This window comes from Poecilia mexicana, unplaced genomic scaffold, assembly GCF_051168715.1.
Source record: "Poecilia mexicana isolate PSO_F unplaced genomic scaffold, ASM5116871v1 scaffold_20, whole genome shotgun sequence".
In the NCBI taxonomy this organism is placed as follows: domain Eukaryota; kingdom Metazoa; phylum Chordata; class Actinopteri; order Cyprinodontiformes; family Poeciliidae; genus Poecilia; species Poecilia mexicana.
In genome coordinates this window covers 6,611,793-6,628,240 of record NW_028263389.1, presented here as the reverse complement: position 1 = coordinate 6,628,240, position 16,448 = coordinate 6,611,793, and the positions used below count along the sequence as shown (strand labels likewise).

General features: G+C 42.5%; 1 protein-coding gene across 1 annotated transcript; it reads left to right on the top strand.

The window, feature by feature from the left end:
* The first annotated feature begins 1,366 nt into the window (after positions 1 to 1,366).
* On the top strand, positions 1,367 to 13,663 carry LOC106909044 (myosin-6). Its single transcript, XM_088001483.1, has 38 exons — positions 1,367 to 1,745; positions 2,434 to 2,645; positions 2,777 to 2,920; positions 3,012 to 3,168; positions 3,255 to 3,282; positions 3,390 to 3,495; positions 3,580 to 3,672; positions 3,903 to 3,966; positions 4,167 to 4,265; positions 4,349 to 4,452; positions 4,535 to 4,673; positions 4,784 to 4,902; positions 4,992 to 5,141; positions 5,220 to 5,390; positions 5,558 to 5,867; positions 5,954 to 6,033; positions 6,117 to 6,322; positions 6,604 to 6,727; positions 6,825 to 6,961; positions 7,055 to 7,310; positions 7,395 to 7,637; positions 7,726 to 7,902; positions 7,985 to 8,130; positions 8,206 to 8,296; positions 8,379 to 8,768; positions 9,582 to 9,708; positions 9,814 to 9,932; positions 10,023 to 10,219; positions 10,296 to 10,479; positions 10,566 to 10,731; positions 10,815 to 10,939; positions 11,032 to 11,340; positions 11,440 to 11,643; positions 12,230 to 12,526; positions 12,630 to 12,734; positions 13,122 to 13,217; positions 13,294 to 13,428; positions 13,526 to 13,663. The coding sequence occupies exons 2-38, from the start codon at positions 2,442 to 2,444 to the stop codon at positions 13,544 to 13,546; spliced, it is 5,823 nt and encodes a 1,940-aa protein (XP_087857609.1). The 5' UTR covers positions 1,367 to 1,745; positions 2,434 to 2,441; the 3' UTR covers positions 13,547 to 13,663.
* Positions 13,664 to 16,448: the final 2,785 nt, after the last annotated feature.

Below are 16,448 nucleotides of genomic sequence, written 5' to 3'. Positions count from 1 at the left end.
CTTGTCCAGTGCAGTAGGTTGTGCCATAGTCTTTTCCATCTTCAGATGATGGATTTGACCGTGCAATCAGCTGCAGCGGATTTTATTTAGGGGTGTCAGAGTTAAGAATAGAAATGAATACCAGACTTTTATGGAAAGGATGTTGAAATTCATCTAAGATGTGTGCATTAAAGGTGTGGTATGTAACTTTTATAAAAATGTTTTTTGTTATTTTATTATTATTATTATTTTTTACATATTTCTTAAAACCTTCACTGTCTACTTACAGTATATTATGAGACAGAAATTCTGTGGAAAAATCGAGCTCCTCTGACTCCTCCTGTGGTCCTTTCACAGATTATCTGTCTCATACTACCAGGACTCAGTGACGGTTTTCACAAATATCTAAAAGGAACGTAAATTTCTACAGGTTTCCTATTGCTGCTGCAAATATGCCAGACTCAGACCAAGACAAACTGTCTCGTTTATTCACAAAACAACTCTTAACTGGCCCTAAATGTTCAGCCTCTGCATCGGTTTGAAGCATGCATACAGGCTGCATATAGAAGGGTTGAAGAGGCTTGAAAAGCTAGTTGTTGAAATCCGTGAAAGGGACAAAAGACAGCTGAGAATGAGAGCCTCGGTGTGCTGAGGAGTGCGACACAAGGAGCAGACAGCCAATTAACGAGACCCACGAGGTTGCTGAACTCCCAGCGTGTGAAATCCTCGGTGTCACAGGGACTCGTGTGCTTCTTCAGGGGGTCTTAAGGTGGTCGGCTCAATAAACACCTGACTTAAAGATGTCTTCTGTTAACGTGACGCTTATTATCAGCATTGATCCTGCTACTAATGATACGGAGTTCACTGAGAAGGTGGTGGATATCCCGTCTGAGGTGAATGTATTTATTTCCAGCACGGTACGGAGAGCTTTGCGAGCAGGCAGCTGTCCCACCCAACCTTTTATTGTGGACAGAGGAGGGCACACTGTCCAGAGGGAGGCAAGGAAGGTCTGCGAGAAAGAATCCAAGCCAAAGTATTCACAAGGTTATCTTTGTCCTCCAGGACAGTTGAATCCTCTGACAATAGGGACTCTGACAGTGTGATGTTCAACCTTATTGTAGTGTGAGTGAAAGGTTCTTTTTCCGCTTTGGAAAAACTGTAAGAAAACATCAACATGGCTTTTTCTGCACATTTCCCCCATACAAGCAAATATTTATTGAGTTAATCAGCAAAAGAATTTGTAACAGCAAAAAAAATATATATATATTTTGCACATTTTAGACAAAATAATCCTGAAAATTTGTCTCGTAGATACCACTCAGCCTTCAGTGTTGGGCAGGAATCTTTTCTGAGATTTCAGTATTTTTTATTTTTTTTGTCTTCCATCTTTCAAGAAGGTCAGGACCGAAATAGATCCTGATTTAGAATCTTCTGATAGTCTTTACATGCAACAGCCAATAGAAACGTGGCAGCTATGACTGTCCACACCTTCTTATTTCTAAATGCAGATGTTCCCTTTTGTGCTCCTGCTCTGTCCTTGTAGGGGGGGGGAGCTGCTTCAGCAAAGCACTGCCTACTGGATGTATAAAAAGAGGAGATCCAGAGAAGCTGCAGCAGCAAAGGACAGAAACAGCACACCTGCCGGTCAGTACGCCATCATTTCATCACTAATCCTGTCAGTGACTCAAAATCTGATGTAACATTTCACCTTTTAAAGACTCATCCAGCAGAACAAGTCAGCTAAAGAGAAGAGGAGCATCAAACAGGTAAAGAAGGTCATAAGTTCCCCAATAGAAAATAAATGACTTTAGGGTAATTCACCTGTCTAGTTTTTGGTGCAGCAGTCTATATTTCACATATGATAATAATAATAATAATAATAATAATATAGTTTTATTTCAGCCGTAAACAGGGAAAAGTCAATAACAACAGCGCTACTAATCTTAATAACCAACAATAACCAATAGTGCTGCTAAAGGAATATAGGAGAAATGAAGATTAAGAGTAAAGAAAATGATCAAATAAACACTGAATATGTGAAATTAATTAAATTAGCAAGTGTGACTTGTTGATGCAATAAGAGCAGGAATCATGGGAAACAATGTTGATCACAGTGAGTAAATGATGAACCGATTAAGTAACCAATCAGCTGAATAATCGATCAGTCAGTCTACCAAATAACTAGTATTTTAGGGATGGTTGTATTTGAAATTTGCATTTAATTTCTTTGCAGTTCTGTGTTGCAATAGTTTTTGCCTGGTAATTAGTCTTCACATCTTTATGTCCTATCATTCTGAAATTTTTTAAAGAAGAAAAAAAGATTGTAGTTGAGAAGTGACTTTTAACACATTTCTAGTTTAGTTTTATTTAGGTTCGGGACTTCTCTGGATTCTTTAGAGAGTAAAAGTAATCCACTGCCTAAATCTTTTGAAATCCAACCCCAACATTCCACAGCTTTCAAGATGTCAGGTGATGCCATAATGGCGGAGTTTGGGCCAGCAGCGTCCTTCCTGAGAAAATCCGACAAGGAGCGACTGGAGGCCCAAACGCGACCTTTTGACATGAAGAGGGCCTGTTTCGTGCCCGATCCCGAAGTGGAGTATGTTAAAGCCACAGTTACCAGCAGAGATGGGGACAAAGTCACCGTTGAAACTGAAACTGGAAAGGTAAGCAGGGCGCAAATGTACATTTGTAACCTGGAGAAATGGTTGTGGTTAAAAACAAAAAAACCCAACAACTTTTAGTGGATCTTAAATGAATTTGAACAGAGATATTTGCTGTGATGAATGTCTTACAGACTGTTACGGTTAAGGAGGTAGATGTCCACCCCCAGAACCCGCCAAAGTTTGATAAAATCGAAGACATGGCCATGTTCACCTTCCTCCATGAGCCCGCGGTGTTGTTTAACCTCAAAGAGCGTTACGCGGCATGGATGATCTATGTGAGCAATCGCTACAAACATCAACAAGCTGCTTGTTTTCAACTTTACGTTCACAGCATGTCATACGTTTTCTGTCCGTCTCTGGCGTCAGACCTACTCAGGGCTCTTCTGCGTCACCGTCAATCCTTACAAGTGGCTGCCGGTGTACGATAAATCGGTGGTTAACGCCTACAGAGGAAAGAAGAGGAGTGAAGCTCCTCCTCACATCTACTCCATCTCTGACAACGCCTACCAGTATATGTTGTCGGGTGAGTTCCAGCTAGAAAAGAATGTCAGAAATTATCCAGATATTAAAAGACAAATGGACTAACACAGATCTTGTTTGATATCGTAGACAGAGAAAACCAGTCAATCCTCATCACGTAAGTTATATATGGTACTCAAAGCTGCTTTGATTATATTTTCAAGCTGATTTCTTTAACCTTTATATCATATTTATTATGTATACTATATGTTTTTATCTGCGCAGTGGAGAATCTGGTGCAGGAAAGACTGTAAACACCAAAAGGGTTATCCAGTACTTTGCCAGCATTGCGGCTGTCTCTGGAAAGAAAGATCCAAATCAGGAGAAAAAGGTTGATATTATTCCTTCAATGTTATAAAGAATAAAAAAACTAAAATCTACGGCTACAGTGATTAAACCTTGTACTTCCACACAGGGAACCCTGGAAGATCAAATCATCCAGGCCAATCCTGCTCTGGAGGCTTTTGGAAATGCCAAGACCATCCGAAATGACAACTCTTCCAGATTTGTATGAACATTTCCTCACTTCCTATTTTTTATTGCTGCATTTGGAGAGCCTGCAGAGTTAAACATCAAGTTGAAGAAATGACAGAGTATCATAAGTTGTGTGTGTGTGTGTGTGTGTGTGTGTGTGTGTGTGTGTGTGTGTGTGTGTGTGTGTGTGTGTGTGTGTGTGTGTGTGTGTGTGTGTGTGTGTGTGCGCGCGCGCGCGCGTGCATGTGTTATTATATTTTACAGGGTAAATTCATTCGAATTCACTTTGGGGTGAGTGGAAAATTGGCCTCAGCTGACATTGAGACATGTGAGTCTGCTTTGATAAAAAGCTGTCCAACATTTTTCCATCATTTCTTGAACGATTTTCTAGTAAAACCACGTCACTTTTGTGAAAGTCAATGACTACCTTCAGCTTTATATTCATAAGAATACAAAGCTTTTGACTAAAGTTTAGCTTGATCTCTTGTGGACACCCTAAATGTAATCATAACATATTTCTTTTTTTAGATCTGTTGGAAAAATCTCGTGTCACTTATCAGCTCAAAGCTGAGAGAGACTATCACATCTTCTATCAGATTCTGTCCCAAAGGAAGCCAGAGCTGCTTGGTGAGCACACTGCAAACAAAGACTATGCAAGTCTTATAAAACACCTCAGTCTTTATAACCGAACCTTTTCACTCCTTTAACAGAAATGCTGTTGATCACCAACAACCCCTATGACTACGCGTACATCTCTCAAGGAGAAACAACCGTAGCCTCCATCAACGATGCAGATGAGCTAATTGCTACTGATGTAAGTAAATGCAGTCTGTTGGCCGAAATCCCCCTGCACATAGTTTCCAAACTAAATCAAATTAAATTTTATTTGGTAATAGGAAGCTTTTGACGTCCTGGGATTCACCCAAGAGGAAAAGAATGGCATCTACAAGTTGACTGGAGCTATTATGCATTATGGAAATATGAAGTTCAAGCAGAAGCAGAGGGAAGAACAAGCAGAGCCCGACGGCACAGAGGGTAGGCAATGACGCCGTCTGTTTGTACACTTTCACATCGTTGTAACTACAGAAACATTCTCTGATCCCATTGGAATAATAGTAATAATCTGACACAATAACCAATTTTAGATGTGGACAAAGTGGCATATCTTATGGGCCTGAACTCTGCTGACCTCATCAAGGGGCTCTGTCACCCGAGAGTTAAAGTAGGCAACGAGTGGGTCACCAAGGGCCAAAGTGTGCAGCAGGTAACCAAAACGCATCTATGTTTTGTGTGTGTAACAGCAGAATTGATAAATATCACGTTTAAATCAGTTTGCATCCATCCCATTTTTAGGTGTACTACTCTATCGGTGCTCTGGCAAAGTCAGTGTATGAGAAAATGTTCCTGTGGATGGTGGTGAGAATCAACCAGTCCCTGGATACCAAACAGCCTCGGCAGTACTTCATTGGGGTGTTGGACATCGCTGGATTTGAGATCTTTGATGTGAGGGTTTGTGGTTTCATGGGCAGCCGATCTGTAGGAGAAAAGATCTCACTCTGCATTTGCTTTTATGGCTTCTAGTTCAACACCTTTGAGCAACTGTGCATCAACTACACCAATGAGAAGCTGCAGCAGTTTTTCAACCACCACATGTTTGTGTTGGAGCAAGAGGAGTACAAGAAAGAGGGCATTGTCTGGGAGTTCATTGACTTTGGTATGGACTTGGCAGCCTGCATTGAACTCATTGAAAAGGTTTGTACATCATCCAGTCTAAGAGCATTCAAGACGTCATCTGAGGATTTATTCTCAGATCAGATGCTCATGTTCATGCTGTCATTTCTTTTCTGTGCATAGACATTAAGGGATGCTAAACTTGCAGAGTGTTTGATGTTTAATCTTTCGTGAATCTACTCTAACAGCCGATGGGCATCATGTCTATCCTTGAAGAGGAGTGTATGTTCCCAAAAGCCAGTGACACGACATTTAAGGCCAAACTGTATGACAACCATCTGGGTAAAAGCCCCAACTTCCAAAAGCCCAGAATCGTTAAAGGGAAACCAGAAGCTCATTTCTCTTTGATTCACTATGCTGGTACTGTTGATTACAACATCGGCAACTGGTTGGAGAAGAATAAAGATCCACTGAATGAGACTGTGGTTGGACTCTATCAGAAGTCTAACCTGAAGTTACTATCTATGCTGTTTGCTGGGTATGCTGGCGCTGATTCAGGTGAGGCCTCTGTCACCTTACTGATTATTACTTCCATTTAATTTAAGCAGTAATTTTCAACTTTAATGTCTATAATGTTCATACAGCCCAGGATGCAGGAGGCAAAGGGGGAAAGGGAGGAAAGAAGAAAGGTTCTTCCTTCCAGACTGTGTCTGCTTTGCACAGGGTAGAGTACATATCACGTTAGACATTTTCAAAGCTAGGTATCCTGCATCCAATACCTTATTTATGCTGTACTTGCATTAACAGGAAAATCTGAACAAACTAATGACCAACCTCAGGTCAACTCACCCTCATTTTGTTCGCTGCATCATCCCCAATGAGACCAAGACTCCCGGGGCTATGGAGAACCCTCTGGTCATGCACCAACTGCGCTGTAACGGTGTGCTGGAAGGAATCAGAATCTGCAGAAAAGGATTCCCTAACAGGATTCAGTACGGCGATTTCAAGCAAAGGCAAGAAAAACTCATGTTATTTGCAAGATCCTTTCCAATTGGGTATAAATGATGTTCCAAAGCATGACACCTAATTTGTTGAAGTTGTCAAGTTTGATGGTTGAGGTCAGAAGTTGTCATTGTTGGTACTTTCTTTACAGCAATGTTGCTGATGCTTCTCTTGGGTTACCTGAAGTTTAATAAGACAAATATGCCAACAACCCTGAGAACTATAGAATTTCGCAGCTTACGATTTCATTTAGAAATTTTCATATTTACCTCCAAAAGTTGCGCCGTTTCAGATATCGCATCTTGAACCCGAGTGCCATCCCTGAAGGGCAGTTCATTGACAATAAAAAAGCAGCTGAGAAACTTTTGGGGTCTTTGGATATCGATCATGAGCAGTACAAGCTGGGACACACAAAGGTTGGTTCTGTATATTAAAAAAACCATTAAGAGCAGATTGAGAAAAACATTTCCTGTCCTTTGACAAAATAAAATAAAATAAATCTGTCACTATCAGGTGTTCTTCAAAGCTGGCCTGCTGGGTGTACTGGAAGAGATGAGAGACGACCGTCTAGCTCTCATCATCACTGGGATTCAGGCGAGATCCAGAGGACTACTTGCCAGGATTGAGTTCCAGAAAATTGTTGAACGCAGGTTGGAGTTCACTGCTTATTTTCACCACAAAAAAAACAAAAACAAAACATAATTCTGACAAATAAAACTCAAACATCCTGATTTTCTCCACAGGGATGCCTTGCTGGTGATCCAGTGGAACATCCGTGCCTTCATGGGTGTGAAGAATTGGCCCTGGATGAAGATGTTCTTCAAGATCAAGCCTTTGCTTAAATCAGCTGAGACTGAGAAGGAGATGGCAAACATGAAAGAGGAGTTTACCAAGCTCAAGGAGGCCTACGCCAAATCCGAAGCCCGCAAGAAAGAGCTTGAGGAAAAGATGGTCACCCTTCTCCAAGAGAAGAATGATTTACAGCTCCAATTTCAATCTGTGGGCTGAGTACCTTATCTTAATTTTTAACAGTTGCATAGAGCTACTGTAGAATATAACACAAGCTTAATTCCCTCTGTGTAGGAGCAAGACAATCTTGCGGATGCCGAGGAGCGTTGTGAAGGATTGATCAAGAGCAAAATCCAACTGGAGGCCAAAGTGAAAGAGCTGACAGAGCGGCTGGAAGATGAGGAGGAAATGAATGCAGAGCTGACAGCCAAAAAGAGGAAGCTTGAGGACGAATGTTCAGAGCTCAAGAAAGACATCGACGATCTGGAGCTGACTTTGGCTAAAGTGGAAAAGGAAAAACACGCCACTGAGAACAAGGTATATTTCATGCTAACTCGCTGGTCAAATTCTTGGCTTTGGGAATAATTCCCTTCTTCATGGTAGTATGTTGTGTGCTTCCTATAAGGTGAAAAACCTGACAGAAGAGATGGCAGCGTTGGATGAAATCATTGCCAAGTTGACCAAGGAAAAGAAAGCTCTTCAGGAGGCTCATCAGCAGACGCTGGATGACCTGCAGAGTGAGGAGGACAAAGTCAACTCTCTGACCAAGGCCAAAGTCAAGCTGGAACAGCAAGTCGATGACGTGAGTTCTTGCATTAAGAGAGAAGTACCTTGGATGGACTAGAGACAAATTAGTGAGCTAATTGTTTGGAATGATGCTTCAGCTTGAAGGATCCCTGGAGCAAGAGAAGAAAATAAGAATGGATCTGGAAAGAGCCAAGAGGAAGCTGGAAGGGGACTTGAAATTGACCCAAGAAAATGTGATGGACCTGGAGAACGATAAACAGCAGCTGGAGGAGAAGCTTAAAAAGTAAAATTTACAAATCAGCAGATGTGATTTTTATGACAGTTGTCTAAAGTAAAAGGTTTGTGCCTGTGAATGCAGGAAAGACTTTGAAATCAGCCAGCAACTCAGTAAGATTGAGGACGAGCAGGCGATGGGTGCTCAGCTTCAGAAAAAACTGAAGGAGTTGCAGGTAAGCGCTCCAGCAGACATGTTATGCTTCATTTTCTCTTTATTAGCCGTGCCTCTAACAATGTCGGGCGACTTCCATCAAGGCCCGAATTGAAGAGCTGGAGGAGGAGCTGGAGGCCGAAAGGGCTGCCCGGGCCAAAGTGGAGAAGCAGAGAGCCGACTTGGCCAGGGAGCTGGAGGAGATCAGCGAGAGGCTGGAGGAGGCCGGAGGAGCCACCGCAGCCCAGATCGAGCTGAACAAGAAGAGGGAGGCTGAGTTTCAGAAGATGCGCAGAGACCTCGAAGAGGCCACCCTGCAGCACGAAGCCACCACGGCAGCACTGAGGAAGAAGAACGCCGACAGTGTGGCCGACCTGGGAGAGCAGATTGACAACCTGCAGAGGGTCAAGCAGAAGCTGGAGAAGGAGAAGAGCGAGCTCAAGCTGGAGCTGGATGATGTGGTCTCCAACATGGAGCAAATCGCCAAAGTGAAAGTAAGACACTCCTAGAAAAAAATAAGACTAATAAAACATTTATTTTATTTGTTTGTAATAAAATAAATGTGCACATGTGTGTGTGTAAAAGTGCATTCTTGGCCTTTAAGAAATTGGAATAAAATCAGTTTCAGTGTTAGTGTTAGTGATTTAGAAACTCTTTAGAAAAGACATTGTTCCAGGAAACACTAAAGGACCTTTACATGAAGAAACTGGTCTATGCTTTCTAGTCTACTAGTTTTCCCCAGTGTGATTTGTATTGGATTAGCTCGTTCCACATTGTTCATACACATACTGTGGCTTCAAGCCTGCAACAAAATATTTCTATACATCTTTACTGAATTGCATGTTCATGCTACTTTACAGAGATACGAGTCAGAAGCTTAACGGTATATACTTTTTATATTGAGTATTTTTGCATCTTTAGTGAAAGTAGTCTTTAGTTTAGTGCCTGCTGACATTTTGAAGAAAACTCCCATATACTAAGCTAACAGTCATTAGCACCATGTTTATGTTACTTATAGCAACACAAAGAGCCCCCGTCCCTCTCAAAAGTGTAAACATTAAAAATGTACCGAATCCCAACTGTTGCCAAACAGATGATTTAAGAGAATCTGGGGCACCTAATGTTACAGCTTCATCGGACAGAACCATACATAGCAGTCTCCTCAACAAGAAATATTGTGATGTTTCAATTACCTCAACATCTTGTGAGATGAGATCTTGTTACAGCCTAGTGAACATGGAAATCAATCGGTTGCACGTTTTCTTCAAACATGCTAAATTTGACACCTTGTTAATCTTTTTCTTTAGACCAACCTGGAGAAAATGTGCCGTACCCTGGAGGACCAGATGTCTGAGTACAGAATAAAGTCAGAGGAGGCCCAGCGCTCCATTAATGATTTCACCATGCAAAAAGCAAAGCTACAAACTGAAAATGGTAACAAAATACAGTCATGCGGAAATAAAATCACCATTTTATTTCACCATTTCATGACATCGAAAAACCACAGGACAATCTGCGGACCGAGCCTTTGTTTTACAGGGGAGCTTCTGCGGCAGATGGAGGAAAAGGACTCTTTGGTCTCGCAGCTGACCCGAGGGAAGCTGTCCTACACTCAGCAGGTTGAAGACCTCAAGAGACAGCTGGAGGAGGAGGTGAAGGTAGGCTACGGTTTCAAGAAGTTCTGCTTTTAGTACAAAAAAAAAATCTCTCCCAGCAAGACAACTTGATTTTATTCCAATTTCTTAAAGGCCAAGAATGCACTTGCCCATGCAGTGCAGTCTGCTCGCCATGACTGCGATCTGTTGAGAGAGCAGTTTGAGGAGGAGCAGGAGGCCAAAGCCGAGTTCCAGCGCAGCTTGTCCAAGGCCAACTCCGAGGTGGCTCAGTGGAGAACCAAGTACGAAACCGATGCCATCCAAAGAACTGAGGAGCTGGAAGAAGCAAAGTAAGGACTTCAGAACAGTTCCCTTCTCTTTTGTTTTGCCTGCGCTGTGATTGCTTTATTATGTTTTTGCCTTTAGGAAGAAGCTAGCTCAACGCTTGCAGGAGGCCGAGGAAGCTGTTGAAGCTGCAAACGCTAAATGCTCCTCCCTGGAGAAAACCAAACACAGGCTTCAAGGGGAAATCGAGGATCTCATGGTGGATGTGGAGAGATCTAATGCGGCTGCTGCAGCTTTGGACAAGAAGCAAAGAAACTTTGACAAGGTGCTGACACGTTGCGGATATGCAGAGTCCTTTTGGGGGGAAAAGGAAGGCTTGTTGAGAAAATTTGTTACTTGAAATTCTTGCAGGTCCTTGCTGAGTGGAAGCAGAAGTACGAGGAGTCTCAGACTGAGCTGGAAAGTTCTCAGAAAGAGGCACGTTCCCTCAGCACTGAGCTGTTCAAGCTCAAGAACTCCTACGAAGAGTCTCTGGATCATCTGGAGACCATGAAACGCGAAAACAAGAACCTTCAAGGTACGTAGAACTCATCATTCAAGTTTCACAATACACACGATATGGTTGAATGATAGAAAACGGAATAATTCTGCCTAAAACAGAGGAAATTTCTGACCTGACTGAGCAACTTGGTGAGGGAGGAAAGAGTATCCATGAGCTGGAGAAGATCCGCAAGCAGCTGGAGCAGGAGAAAGCCGAGATACAAACGGCTCTGGAAGAAGCCGAGGTGATTAAAATGTTGGATACGTCACGCATTCACCTTTGTGACCTTTGATGCTTTGAGGGGAAACCCAGCCGCTTTCTGTTTTTTTGTGCCAGGGTTCCCTTGAACACGAGGAGGGTAAGATCCTCCGAACGCAACTAGAGTTCAATCAGGTGAAGGCGGACATCGAGCGCAAGCTGGCCGAGAAGGATGAGGAGATGGAGCAGGCTAAGAGGAACCAGCAGAGGACGGTGGACACCCTGCAGGGCTCCCTGGAGGCGGAGACTCGCAGCAGGAACGAGGCTCTCAGGCTGAAGAAGAAGATGGAAGGAGATCTCAACGAGATGGAGATCCAGCTGAGCCAGGCCAACAGGCAAGCGGCAGAGGCTCAGAAGCAGCTCAAAGGAGTCCATGCCCACCTAAAGGTCACAGACCCAACATCACAGACGCTTCGATTTTCCATTCCAGGCTCATCACTTGTCAATGGAAGGTAAACCGAATCTACGTATTGTTTGTCGTAACAGGACTCGCAGCTACATCTGGACGATGCGCTTCGGTCCAACGACGACCTTAAGGAGAACATCGCGATTGTGGAGAGACGCAACAACTTGCTGCAGGCGGAGCTCGACGAGCTGAGGTCTCTGGTGGAGCAAACCGAGAGAGGGCGCAAGCTGGCGGAGCAGGAACTGCTGGATGTCAGCGAGAGAGTTCAGCTGCTGCACTCACAGGTACACCAGCCAGCAAATGTCCAGTCTGTACCCATGTTGGTACGAGGGACGCTTCACAACTCGGCTCCTCCTTTAGGGTGGAACAGCGCACGAGGGATAATGAGAAGTTGAACAAAAGTTTATAGGCAGTTGGACAAGTGAACAAGTTTTCTGTGGCTTACTTGCATGTTGAGTGAACATGGAGCCGCTCCCACTCCTGTGTTGACCAGAGTCTAGCTCTGCACCGAAGCTGGCTTATCACACTCTGCTTCAAGGCTCATGATTCGCTGCTAAACTTAAGAGCTACTTCTTTTTCCTGCATTTTTATCATTTTAAAATTTCTGATTTTCATTTCTGAACTGATTTTCTCAACACTTTTCACTTCATTCTTTGGAACACAATGTGAGATTACTCAACCTCCAAACAATTCAAATCTGAAACACACACAAAAAAAGCCCTTCTACCTGCCTGTATGGCTTTACAATGTTTTTTTTTTTTTTTCTTTTTTATAAATGTTCAGTTTCAATCTGTTTTAACAATTTTTTTAATGTTACCAGTCAGTCAAGACGTGCTACTGGCGAGCTAACGCTCTATCCTGATCTCCCAGAACACCAGCCTGCTGAACCAGAAGAAGAAGCTGGAGGGAGACATCGCCCAGATTCAGAACGAGGTGGAGGAGGCCGTGCAGGAGTGCAGAAACGCCGAGGAGAAGGCCAAGAAGGCCATCACCGACGCAGCCATGATGGCAGAGGAGCTAAAGAAGGAGCAGGACACCTGCGCCCACTTGGAGCGCATGAAGAAAAACATGGAGCAAACCATCAAGGACCTGCAGCACCGCCTGGACGAAGCGGAGCAAATAGCGATGAAGGGCGGCAAGAAGCAGGTCCAGAAGCTGGAGGCCAGGGTAAACTGTCCCCATCCGTCACAGTGCTGCTGGAAATTACAGCACCTTTTACATTTATAAACGCGACCTCTTTTTTTTTTCCCCTCACCCCCTTCATTTCAAGATCAGAGAGCTGGAAAACGAGATCGACATGGAACAAAGAAAGAGCAGTGACTCTATCAAAGGGGTCCGCAAGTATGAGAGACGCATCAAGGAGCTCACCTACCAGGTCAACCCCGCCGCCACACTGCAAAAACTAGTTTCTACCACAAATTGTATGCTTTAACTAAGACAAAACCAACTTTAAAATAGCTTTTCAGAATGATATGGGAGCTTGTTTTAAGTCAATAATTCCTTAATGTCGATGAAAAAAGTCCTGGTTCCACTGGTAAGTTATTTCACTTGTAACATGGGAAAAATGTCTTGTTATAACTTCTTCATCAACATTAAGGAATTGCTGACTTAAAACAAGCTCCCACATCTCGCTGAAAAGTTACTTGTTAGTCCGTTTTGTCGCATTTAAAGTGTACTAAGATATTTGCACTAGAAATTAGAGCAAAAACACTAAGATTTTGCGTTCATGCTCAGTAAGCAACATAATCTGCTGACTGAACAGACGGAGGAGGACAAAAAGAACCTGGCCCGTCTGCAGGATCTGGTGGATAAACTTCAGATGAAAGTGAAATCCTACAAGCGGAGCGCGGAGGAGGCCGTAAGCTGGAACACTTCGGTTTTGGTCGCCTTCATACGTTAACATCGCCGATCCTGATTTTATTTTATTTTTTCAGGAGGAACAGTCCAACGTGAACCTGAGCAAGCTGCGCAAGCTGCAGCACGAGCTGGAGGAGGCGGAGGAGAGGGCCGACATCGCAGAGTCTCAAGTCAACAAGCTGCGAGTGAAGAGCCGAGACGCCGGAGCTAAGGTGCGGAGACGAACGTGTCAAGGTTTCAACATTTGCTGCTCTAAATCATTTTGCAAAAGGATGATGTCTTCTGTCTGTTTTTTTATTCCCCCCCCAGAAATCGCATGATGAAGAATGAAGCCACTGCCAAGGCTCCTCTGCGTGCCTGTAGTTTAGTCGTAGCCTTGTAGTTGTTCTTTATCCTCCATGCAACATGAGCGGAAAAAAGAATAAATGAATTATGCATGCACCTGCACCACCAGTCTCAGTGGTTTAATTTAACTCCATCAGCTGATTACAGCAACACTTAAAATACATTTTGCAAAAACCAGGATGTCTTTACTACCAGTACAAAACTGCTGAATGTTTTCTTCTGTTTTTTTTCTTTCTGGATGACAAAAAGAAAAAAAGAAAAGAAGTAGCCTTGGCTTTGATTCTCAGAATTGTGCTTCTCGCAGCATGAGGCTCTGATGTGCTGCTGACATGAGCAGCTGAGTGTGCAGCTGGGGATGGGCTGTAGGAGGATGACTGCAGGCGGCCCGGTTCAGGCAGGAGGACGGAACAGATGAATTGGGGTTCTGAGTCGTCTCAGGCCTCGCTCTGGTTTGGTCAGAGCCAGGAAACCAATCCATTTAAATCGGGGTTGAATTAAAGTGGAAGCTACGTGTTGCATCTTTCATTAAATGACATTAATACCCCTGTTGAGTGTGTGTAAACTTTTGACTGGGGCAGTAATGTGAAACATTTAGACGTCGTTGCTGCTATAATGTTCTGATTAAACAGCCAAAAAAAACAAAAAACAGATACTGTTAGTCCACTAGAGGGCAGCATTGGTATGCTTGGCCTACTTATTGAAACAAATAAGCTTCCCTTATTTGTTTCAATAAGTGCATCACAATGATACGTACATTTTTTTCTTTCAAAGTAAAATTTCCAAGTATTTTTTCCCCCCACTAGCTGTTAAGTCCTTATTTTTTGAAAAAGCCCCTTTAGGGAAATTATTGTAAATAAACTTTGCCATACTGATGGGTCAACCATCTATCAAAGTTATAATATATTGAGTCTGATTAAACTATATCTTTGTTCATTTTTATTACTTAAACTGCTCTATTTCCAGTTTCTCACACCTCATCATGCTCATAAATAGATAAAGGAGAGTCAGCAGCCTAACAGCCACGTTATAAAATGCTAAAAGTAGATCCTTTAAAATTACTAATCTAACCTAAAGATCATGTTACAAGGAAATCTTTTTTTTTCTGCTTTACGTAAAAAAAAGAAAAGAAAAAAACAAATACGATGGTACGTGTCTAGGGTGTTTGTTTATTGTGGCAACAGTGACGTTACGGTTCAATCACGGTGACATCTCAAAGTCCAAGCTTTCTTTTATAACTCTATAGAACCACTCCCAATAAAATAAACAGTGTCAGTGTGTTTAACGCCTCTCTCCTTTATCATGTTGCATAATACATGATTTGCCATTTTTTTATCAGCTACTCTGACCTATTGATATCAACAGTTTACTTATTGTGCTGGAGGAAGATTTCTGACGGGGGTAACTGATGAAACCATTTGGTGCATAACCAGTTTTTCCACTTTAAGCTAAATATAACAGATTCTCATATTTGAGCCAGACTCTGTGTAACTGGTCTTTTAATTTTCTTTTAATTTTTGAATATTTGCTACCAATTTACTGTTCCCCCTGTTGACCTTAAAGTAGGCAAACAGCTAAACTTAATTTTTATCAAAGTGAAAACATTGCATTGCATTTTAAATATGGTCAATATTAAACATGAAATGCACTGTAAGGATGGAATGGAATATTTGATAGGCTTTAGTATTTCAGGTGCAGTGCTTGGTAATAAAATATTTTGCCACTTTGATGGACTTATGGTATATTCCTCCTCACAGTGAAAATAGGTAGTGATCAAGATGCAAATCATGAGGTTGCACCAGAATTTCCTGCAGGCCTCGGAAGAATCTTTCCTAAAATGGTATCTTTTAGCACTTTGTTTCTAGCAGCAAAAATTAACACCGAAGTGCCTGAGATGCCAAAGTCTGACACGTAGTTATTTTATCATCAGAGGTGTAAAATGAAAAAAAAAAAAAAAAAAAAACAAAGAGCAGTGTAATAATCACCTGAAGGGATCATGACTAAAGAAATGGCAGCACATGAAGTACCGAGAAAAAAAAAAAAAAAAAGCCAGCAGGATCTGGCAAAGAACCTGAGAAATCTGTCCTCCCTAAACATCAACATGCATGTACAAAAAAAAAATAAAAGCCTTATATCTGCCGAACTGTTACTTTTGGCCTCCAAGTAGTGAAATTGTTCTTGCTGCCAACGCCTAAACACAAAGAACCAAAAGATCCATGACACTGATTTATTCCTTTTTAAGCTTTTATGCTTAAAAATAAAACATTACAAAGACTCAAACTAAATACTTTCTGTGAGACCGATCATGACAAGTCTAAATTAATTAAACTTCCAAAGTCTTAAGATAGAAACTTAAGTCTGATGAATTCTTCGCAAGAGCTCAAGGGACAAGAAAATCTGGCTAACTGGGAGCAAAAAAAAAAAATCCTCTTCTCACCCTCTGCGGGTGGTCTCTTTCATCCTCTGAGCTCGGGTCCTCTACCAGAGGCCTGGGAGCTTGAGGGTTCTGCACAGTATCTTGGCTGTGCCTAGAACTGCACATTTCTGGACTGAGATGTCTGATGTTGTTCCTGGGATCCGTTTTAGCCACTGCTCCAGTTTGGGGGTGACTGCCCCGAGGGCCCCGATGACCACAGGCACCACTGTGGTCTTCACCTTCCAGGCCTTTTCCAGTTCCTCTCTGAGGCCCTGGTATTTCTCCAGTTTCTTATGCACCTTTTTCCTGATGTAGTCACTTGGTATTGATACATCCACAACGGCTTTCCTCTGTAAAAGAATGTTTTGCAAAATGGAACAGTGGATGTGAAGGCAGTGCATTCAGGAGGACATATGCTGTGAAGCAGCAAAGCCCTTCCCAGATGATGTCAGGGCTTGATAATCTGAAACAGAA

Coding starts and splice junctions, on each gene's coding strand:
- LOC106909044 (XM_088001483.1), top strand. CDS start 2,442: ATGTCAGGTGATGCCATAATGGCGGAGTTTGGGCCAGCAGCGTCCTTC. Junction 10,220..10,295: donor GAGGAGCTGGAAGAAGCAAA/GTAAGGACTTCA, acceptor TTTTGCCTTTAG/GAAGAAGCTAGCTCAACGCT. Junction 12,735..13,121: donor TCAAGGAGCTCACCTACCAG/GTCAACCCCGCC, acceptor CTGACTGAACAG/ACGGAGGAGGACAAAAAGAA.